This window comes from Coregonus clupeaformis, chromosome 20 (assembly GCF_020615455.1).
Source record: "Coregonus clupeaformis isolate EN_2021a chromosome 20, ASM2061545v1, whole genome shotgun sequence".
Taxonomy (NCBI): domain Eukaryota; kingdom Metazoa; phylum Chordata; class Actinopteri; order Salmoniformes; family Salmonidae; genus Coregonus; species Coregonus clupeaformis.
Window position 1 is genome coordinate 54342264 of NC_059211.1, and position 9022 is coordinate 54351285.

A 9022-nucleotide genomic window follows, 5' to 3' on the forward strand; every position below is an offset into this window, starting at 1 on the left:
AACAACAATCAGAAAAACAACAATATCAGTCAACAACCAGTAACATATAAGAGCAACCAAACAGTCCTCCCTCCCTCCTGCCCCTAGTGACCTACCCTCCAGGTGCTTGACGATGCCTCTGAGACTGTTGCCGTGGGCGGCGATGAGAACCCTCTTCCCGTCCTTGATCTGGGGCACGATGTCGTTGTTCCAGAATGGCAGTGCCCGGGCAATAGTGTCCTTCAGGCTCTCACAGGACGGCAGCTGGTCCTCCGTCAGGTCGCCATAGCGACGGTCCTGCAGGAAAGAGATGGTTAGTGCTGCAAAGTCAAAGCCTGGAGCCCAGGTCAGTATGGCTGACTCCATGGTGTCTAATCACAGAATATGAGTTCAGTGATGTTGTAGGTGTGTGTGTACGCCTCTATGTGCGTGTCTCTGTGTGTCCGTGCCTGTGTGGGCCTCTGCATGTGCTCTTCTATGTGTGTACCTCTGTGTGTGTGTGTGTGTCCCGCATCCCTCTCACCTGGCTGATGTTGTTGTAGAAGTCGTGCTCCTCCTCCATGGGAGGGGGCGGGGTGTCGTAGCTCCTCCTCCAGATCTTCACCTGGGCCTCGCCATGCTTCTCCGCCGTCTCTGCCTTGTTGAGCCCCGTCAGGCCTCCGTAGTGGCGCTCGTTGAGGCGCCAGGTGCGGTGGATAGGAAGCCACATCTGGTCGATCCCGTCCAGGACCAACCACAGAGTCCGGATGGCTCTCTTCAGGACCGAGGTGTAGCACACGTCAAACTCATAGCCAGCATCTGAGGAGAAGAGAGAGAGTAGGGTTAGAGAGAGAGTAGGGTTAGAGAGAGTAGGGTTAGAGAGAGAGGAGGGGTTAGAGAGAGAGGTGGGGTTAGAGAGAGAGGAGGGGTTAGAGAGAGAGGAGGGGTTAGAGAGAGAGGAGGGGTTACAGAGAGAGGAGGGGTTAGAGAGAGAGGAGGGGTTAAGAGAGAGGTGGGGTTAGAGAGAGAGGAGGGGTTAGAGAGAGGAGGGGTTAGAGAGAGAGGGTTAGAGAGAGAGGAGGGGTTAGAGAGAGAGGTGGGGTTAGAGAGAGAGGTGGGGTTAGAGAGAGAGGTGGGGTTAGAGAAAGAGGTGGGGTTAGAGAGAGAGGTGGGGTTAGAGAGAGAGGTGGGGTTAGAGAGAGAGGTGGGGTTAGAGAGAGAGGAGGGGTTAGAGAGAGAGGGGGGGTTAGAGAGAGGGGGGGGGTTAGAGAGAGGGGAGGGGTTAGAGAGAGTGTGTGTGGGTTGGCATGAGTGAGTGAGTACGGGTGTTTGTAGTGTCAGAGCCAGATTTGATGAGAGCAGCAGCATAGCCTGAAGTGTTCATGAAGTGTGTGGAGAGGCTTGGGGACAGTTTCAGAGGACACAGAGAATCTCACTCAATGAGATGTGCTACCCCAGATCTATGCCAGAAAGCAACTATAAGAGCATTTAAATAGGACCTTACAGCAGGTGACACATACATGGTCAGATCCTCTGTATATTGGTCTAGAGGTGGACCAGAATAGCAGGCCACTAGTCCACTGTTAGTTTATGTAGCCTGGGACAGTGCTAGTTGTGGCAGATTGGTAGTGATTGAGTTGATTCTGTATATATGAATACATACAGGCGGTCATAGTCTTACATGGATAGGTTGTGTTGAACCAATGAGAGGTAGTCATAAAGCACACCTCCTTTTGGCATGTAGCCGACTAGCCATGATGTACACATATGGTCCTGGCAGAGCATGCTTTAGTTGGGGGTGCATCTCCTTGTCTCCTTTCCTTCATCTGCACTGAGGTGAAAGATTTAGACAGGTGACAGGAAATAGCTGGCAGGCATCCACCACCACCATATTACTTATGCAGGTGAAGGAAAGGAGACAAGGAGAGGAGGAGTCCACTTTAGACTATTGAGATGCACCCTTATTTCCTTTTTTTGGGCCAAGTTGCTTTAGGCTACCCATGTTAGGCTAAACGGCTAACACAACCTCAGCTACACTACACAGAGAACATAAATGCTCTCAGGCTGTAGTGGCTGATAACAGTTGACATTATGCCACCGGGCAACTCCTTCAAGTGATGGTTAAGATAGTGCCGCAGTGACACAACTACCTGTTTCCTCAAGCCGCGCCTTGCGTAACGGAATAGACTGACCTACTATCTGTTAGCAAAACTCTCCATGGCCCTCCTTGCCCTGTCTTAATCCTATGAGAGAGAGACCGAGAGAAAAGGAGAGAGCGAGAGAGACATTATACTGTGTAACATTATTGACCGGGTCACCTTTTAGCGCCTGTCCTCCTCTCTTCGCCTCCTGCTCCCCGGTTTCACTGAGGTCCGCGTCGAACCATCCGCAGAAGCGGTTCTCCTGGTTCCAGGAGCTCTCTCCATGACGGATCAGAACCAACTTGTACGCAGCCATCCCGACTCCGTGATGTTTGAATCGACCTCCGCTGTATTTTCGGGAATTTAAGAGCAAAAATCTTCTCGTCAAATGCGGAGAAAAGACCCGCAGTAGTGTCGTGGCTGATATGAAATGAGGATTCGGTTCGAGAAGTTACCTAGGCTGGTTGTTCTGTTGTGAACTTGAAAGCTCCTTCTGTATAATGCCGACAGACTTCCTGCGGCGCTAGACCAATCAGAAACCATCTCGTGTGCGGCGCTGAGGAAGCGAACGCGCGGTGGTGCAAGTCAGCCAGTGATGCTCAGTGGATAAAAAAAACACAGTAGCCTAGGCGACCTTCGTATCACAGTGATGCCGTTGCCTTGTAATAACAATTTTAGGCCTATGTTTAGTGTATGCTTAGTATTGATATACTTTATGGGTAGCATATTATTACTTTGCTTGTTTTTACATGTATTATAGGCTACTCATATGCTGCCATATCTTCCTCTCGCTGTCCCTTGCATGAAAAAGGAAGTTTATTATGTCACAATATAAAAGGTCATGATAATGACACATTATTTTTGTATTGAAACAACTTTATTGATAACTCATTTCAAAAGAGATATGCATCAGGGGGTTATTGTTAGACGACTCCCTGAGACCAATCTGTACAACCTGACAGCAGACTGTAAGGGTATCAGTCACCATTGTGTAAAGGGGACCGTAGAAGGTTGGTATGCAAGCAAGTCAGTGAGTCTTGTAGAGCGGCGGTCTCTTGTGGAGTCTTGACTTGGTCTTCCGTCTGAATCGTCCCAGCTGCTCTCTGTACTCGCTGTGGAGCATGGGAACATAGCCACGCGGCTCACACAGATCCTAGAAAGGCAGATAGATAGACAGACAGACAGGCAGACAGATAGAAAGACTTACAGGCAGGCAGACAGACAGAAATACTTACAGGCAGGCAGGCAGGCAGGCAGGCAGGCAGGCAGGCAGGCAGGCAGGCAGACAGGCAGGCAGGGCAGGCAGGCAGACAGGGCAGGCAGGCAGGCAGGCAGGCAGGCAGGCAGAGGAACAGAGGGAAAATGCATTGAAAGTGTTTATGAATAGGCTGTATAGAAGAAAATGTGGACTCAGTAATAGTCTAATAACCCCCTAACGTCTAAATCATGGGGGTTGGGGTCATGGCTGAGACCTTCAGGGTTGTGTCAACAACACTCTGTGTTGTAACTAGAAACAGTTCTCTGGTTTACTCAGAGGGTCAAGGGAAAATTAGAAACGCTTAAAAGACAGTTTGTGATTCACTACTCTGAGACATTGAATATGAAGAAGACGCTGTTTTAGTTCATATCGTAGCGATTTTAGCAACCTTGTCAATAGCTAAGCTGTTGGAGTGACAGGGATCCAGGTTCAAGTCCCAGTCGTAACTATCACTCCCCCCAAAAAATGTGCTATACTATTATAAGTAGGAAGTGTACATTGATTATGAAGAAACTGTCCTATTAAATCTCATATTGTAGCGACTGGACAACACTCTTGGCGTAACGCTGGTTAAGTCGTTATAGTAACAGCGATCAGAGCTACCACCGAATTCGCTACAATGATGTACATAGGAACCGTACCGGGTAGCAGGAGTAGAAGTATCTGTAGCCCCCCTCCAGCAGGTAGAGCTCAGGGTAGAAGAGCAGAGGGTAGAGGGAGGCATGGAGCGCTCTGTCCAGCTCTCTCAGGTAATGACATCTACAGGGGAAAGGCGGGAACAGCCAGGATCAGGATCAGGAAGTTGTGTATGTTTGTGGGGTGAGGGGGTGCGTGTGGCGTGTGTGTGTGTGAATGTGTGTGTGTTTCTCTGTTTTGTGTTGTGTGTGTGTGTGTGCAGCCTATGTGCCGACGAGTGTGTGTGTTTTTCTCTTACAGCCGCGGGCCCCTCTCTGACGAGAACTCGCAGTGGAACACGATCAGTTTCCGAGGCGACGACCCCTCCAAGGGTGACCCCTGTCCCGGTGGCGTGGTACCACTTCCGGGTGAATGTGACTGTGAGCCGAACCTCTGTAACACTCCACCCATGGAACTACCACTCACGCCTGTATCTGGAGCCTGTCCAGGGGGGCTGGTGGGAGCTCTGCCCCAGGAGGAGAGCTGGTAGAGGGCAGGGAGCTGGAGTAAAGCCCCCTGGATCTGAGCCTCGGTGTGGAGGTTGTCTGCCCCCTATGGGACACATGGAGAACAACATAAATATATATGTAGAGGACAGATGAGTAGGCCTATATAATAGGTAATAAATGATCAGACGGGTCAGTCGTTAACTTGTTATGTATATAAAATAAATGTAATCAATATTATGCTTGAGGTTTTGGTTTATTTCTCTATTTGGTTTACTCAAAAAACATTATCACCTTGATGTGTCCACCGTGGTACTCGTAAGGGTAGCGACAGTCTATGATGAGGAAGTGTTCCACTGCACCACTGTACTGTCCTCTTAGCAGAGACGCCACCTGCAGGCCATCAGGAGAAATGCACCTCCAGTTCACCACAGCAATGGTAACAACAGTAGTTTACCAAACTGGCTACAGTACTAGTAGGAGATTACCCTCTAGATACCATCGCTAACAGGAATGTTGCTATAGTAGCACTGAAGTCCAGTATCCAGTGTTGTAGTCCCACATATGTATGTGCTGTGGATATCTTTATGATAAAGAGAATAAAGGTGAATATAGAGGGTGGGAGTGGAGGAGCAAGGAAAGGAGGGAAGGAAGGAAGGAAGGAGAGATGAAGGAAAGGAGGGGACTTACTGTTTGGGCTGAGATGCAGTGAAGATCCTGGTGGTCCACTCTCTCCACTGGTAACAGAAGTGGCTGTGGACACACACACACACACCCATAACACACACACACACACACACAATGAACACATTGTTCTAGCGCAGCACTAACACACCCGATTCAACCAATCAAGGGCTTGTCCTAGCCTACTACCACCCAGCTGGCAAAAAAATATGTTGATGTAAGGTTGCACACCTTGCTGTAGTCTCCTGTCAGGGTGTGGTCCTCCATAGTAGAACCCAGGAGGCTACTGGGAGGGAATGGCCTTCTCCTGGACTTGAACCGCCGTACAGAGAGCAATGCCTGATGGGATACATTGTTTTTAACATTTACATTTTAGTCATTTAGCAGACACTCTTAACCAGAGCGACTTACAGTTAGTGAGTGCATACATTATCATACCCCCCGTGGGAATCGAACCCACAACCCTGGCGTTGCAAACGCCATGCTCTACCAACTGAGCTACATCCCCGCCGGCCATTCCCCCCCTACCAATTGTGCGCCGCCCCATGGGTCTCCCGGTCGCGGCCGGCTACGACAGAGCCTGGATTCGAACCATGATCTCTAGTGGCACAGCTAGCACTGCGATGCAGTGCCTTAGACCACTGCGCCACTTTAACCAGGCTTCATTAAACTAATATGACACAAATGGGCCCCAGGTTTACAGGGGGATCCTATGTTTATCATTCTCTATCCCCCTCCCCGAAGTGTGCACTTGTTCCCTCCCCTTGATGTAAGAAATATGGTGGTGCACACTTCAGAGAGCAGTGTAGAAAATTGGAACACTGCAAATGGATCTCACCTCAACATCTGGCAGCTCCACGTCACCCTGACGGACACGCAAGGCTCCATCTCCTGGCGGTGACCTTTGACCTTGACACCTGAGACCCCTGACCCCTGGGTCTGACCTCTGAACTGCAGCGCTGCAGAACCGGGTCGACAGCTTCACACGCAGACGCTTCTGGACAACCAGAACCAGAACATCACATGCTGATGTTACTGAATATAGTTAGAGTTTTTCCAGTTAGGTCACATGATGATGTTATTGAATATAGTTAGAGCACAGAGTTTTTCCAGTCAGGTCACTCTGTTCCAATTCCAGTGCCAGTGTTATTCCCTCAGTTTATTTGTAAATACTCACCATTTTAGGAGCAGAACGTGCAGGGGAGAGAAACCTATAAAGTAAATGGTAAAACAATGATTGAAAATGTAATTCAGACCGCAGACAGGAGGCTGCTGAGGGGAGGACAGCTCATAATAATGGCTGGAATGGCATCAATGGAATGGTATCAAACACATGGAAAGTTCCAGCCATTACTATGAGCTGTCCTCCCCAATTAAGGTGCCACCAGATGCCTGTGATTTGTAGGCACCTAATAATAACTTAGCAATTACATTTACATTTAAATTTTCGTCATTTACAAGACGTTCTTATCCAGAGCGACTTACAAATTGGTACATTCACCTTATGCAATTGTTGCTTATAGAATCCATGTGTCCTCACCTCTCTCCCCTTCTCCTGTTCCCGGATTCTGTCAGGATGTTACCTACATAGACAGAATATTGTGAAAAAAATCTGACTTAAAATGTTTTAGAGTAATTTATTTATCAAAAGGGAAGCTACACATGTAAATGATTCACAACCTGAAAAGTGATATACAAACTGAGATTTTAATTCTGGACAAACTGGATTTAAATCTCAATGTTTATGTCCCAAATTGCACCCTATTCCCTATATAGTGCACTACCTTTGACCAGGACCTATATTGGGCTCTAGTCAAAAGTAGTGCACTATGTCGTGAACAGTGTTCCATTTGGGATGGAACCATTAGTTGAGTTCTGTCTCTGATGTATTCTAACTCTACCCAGCGTCATCAAGCCGTGAGGAACCCGCTAATCATTCATTAGGCTATTTCCCCATCAGTCATCCAGACGCAGAGCTTGCCCAGACCTGTCGGCGTCCCCTCTCCCGGGGGGGCAAGCCCTCTGCCCCACGTTGAACTCGGCGTGGGTCCCGGGTGACTGGGAGTCACTAGCTCCGGCGTCAGTCGCAGCTTTCTGCGCGGGGTGTCGCTGTGGAGTATGAAATGGACGTTTATTTATTTTTACTAACAAAGATCAAAATATGTTCAACTATGTTACAACTGGACTTGATAGTCTCCAGTCGCTCTGCTGCGCACAAGGTCCCAAAGTGCCCACATTGTCTTCCTTCTATTATTCCCCATCTCCTAGCCGACACACAGCTTTCTATAGCTTTTAAGTAACGGTGACAACTGTGTGTGTACTCACGCGCCGTCGTGGCATCGGAGGTTCCTTAGGCTGAAGGAGAGCTCGGAGACAGGTGATGGTCCGTTGTCCGGTGAAGGTGACAAGCTCCAAACGATCTCGTTGTGTGACGGCCCCGGTAGCGCGTCTCCCGGAGAGATTTCATTCCCAAGTACATTGAATGTCTCCATTCCTCGTAGCCTATTCTATAATAAAACAACAGCAACGAATTATGCTTATTTAGAAGTAATTAAGTTGTGCCTCAATTCTGTTAAACGTCATGCGTAAAATGCATGCGTAAAACTACAATCATGCGTAAAATTATAACCAGCGAACATACCTAAGTCTACACGATATCCATACTATCAAGATACACTATTTGCGTAAAACTGTGCCAAAAATGTTCCCAGGTCTCACCTGTGTGATGATGATGGATGTTATGGGTCTCCATCCTCCCATCAAAGCAGGGATGTTTCATTCAGCCCCTTCCCCGTGGCAACCGTGGTTGCTACAACAAGCCAGCTAGACCGGGCATGCATGGGGACGTCCCCGACCCCTCACGCAATCAAGCTGCCCTGTTTATATCTCCTTCCTCCCAAAGTGTGCACTTGTTCACTTCCCTTCACTGATTTGAAAGGAAATGACTAAGAAATATACTGTTGGTATTATTTAGCCTATACCCATACAGTCCTTTAATGAATACTTACAGAAACTCTCCCTCTATCCAAAGCCTCCACCAATCCAGTGCTTTTAGATTTGTGGGAAGTAGTGAGAGTGCAAGAGTGCAGACTTCAGGAGAAAGGAGATGGGACGCACCCATAGCCTAGTCACCAACCCAAAACACTGGCCGGCCAGGCGGCCACCCACAGTGACTGTGTTAATGGTGGTTCGTTCCCCTGGTAACGCATCCGCGGGCTGAAGCGGCATTCGTTGTCATTGTGAGGAGCTCCTTCACCTTATGGGGGCATATCAAATTACACAATAGCCTATATGCTAAGTATGAAAGATAGATATTGACAATGCATAGCTGAGGTCACTTCCAAAAGGTGGCCTATGTCCTTCACTGAATAGTAGGCTAACGTTGGTCATATAACTGAGTTTGGGATGTATGAAGATATAATGCAATATCGGGTATTTCATGTTATCATCATTTCTGACACAAGGCCTATCTGAGACAAACGAGACACTGTTTTATTATATCTCAACTTCCTGGTTAAATAAGAAATTACATTCAAATTGTTCTCCCTCGGGAAATTCATTCAGTTCGTCATAATTTCCCACTATTCCATTGATCTTCAGCCCCTCTACAAAATCTATAGCCTAGGGCACTACTATGGCCAGGCTAGATGCTGCTTGCACACAATCTAAACATCTCACCTCTACAGAATTACTACCTATAGTTGGCTTACTATAGGGCTATACGCATTTTTGCATTAAGTGAACCGTGTAGCAGTCATCTTTCTTGACTGATAGTAGGCTATTGACAACTGTATGTTATTCATACTGTACCTATTTTCAGTGCTATCAAAAGCCGTCATTTAGAACAGTGATATTCAAAG

General features: G+C 47.8%; 2 protein-coding genes across 4 annotated transcripts; both read right to left on the reverse strand.

The window, feature by feature from the left end:
- Positions 1–95: 95 nt before the first annotated feature.
- Positions 96–2633, reverse strand: pgam1b (phosphoglycerate mutase 1b; the record flags this gene model as incomplete). Its single annotated transcript, XM_045205578.1, is given in 3 exon segments — positions 96–276; positions 503–777; positions 2277–2633. Coding segments are annotated over 3 exon segments (595 nt in total), but the record flags the coding sequence as incomplete, so codon positions are not given.
- A 302-nt stretch (positions 2634–2935) lies between these two features.
- Positions 2936–9022, reverse strand: cdc25d (cell division cycle 25 homolog d). 3 transcript variants are annotated; one of them, XM_045205575.1, is made up of 12 exons: positions 7881–9022; positions 7488–7669; positions 7150–7271; positions 6703–6745; positions 6340–6373; positions 6001–6159; positions 5394–5501; positions 5169–5231; positions 4773–4871; positions 4292–4584; positions 3999–4116; positions 2936–3252 (listed from the first exon to the last, which is right to left on the reverse strand). In XM_045205575.1, the coding sequence occupies exons 1-12, from the start codon at positions 7920–7922 to the stop codon at positions 3127–3129; spliced, it is 1389 nt and encodes a 462-aa protein (XP_045061510.1). In that variant the 5' UTR covers positions 7923–9022; the 3' UTR covers positions 2936–3126. The 3 variants fall into 3 exon arrangements, with proteins under 3 accessions (XP_045061510.1, XP_045061511.1, XP_045061512.1); XM_045205576.1 differs by having other exon boundaries at positions 7488–7664; positions 7881–9021; XM_045205577.1 differs by lacking the exons at positions 7150–7271; positions 7488–7669; positions 7881–9022 and adding an exon at positions 7064–7088 and having other exon boundaries at positions 2938–3252.

What these genes read in the sequence shown, in the direction of transcription:
- cdc25d (XM_045205575.1), bottom strand. Translation starts at nt 7,922, where the DNA reads ATGGGAGGATGGAGACCCATAACATCCATCATCATCACACAG. An exon ending in ACTGCATCTCAGCCCAAACA is followed by an intron (nt 4,872 to 5,168) that starts GTAAGTCCCCTC and finishes GATGGCCTGCAG; the next exon opens with GTGGCGTCTCTGCTAAGAGG. An exon ending in ACTTCTACTCCTGCTACCCG is followed by an intron (nt 3,253 to 3,998) that starts GTACGGTTCCTA and finishes CTGCCTTTCTAG; the next exon opens with GATCTGTGTGAGCCGCGTGG.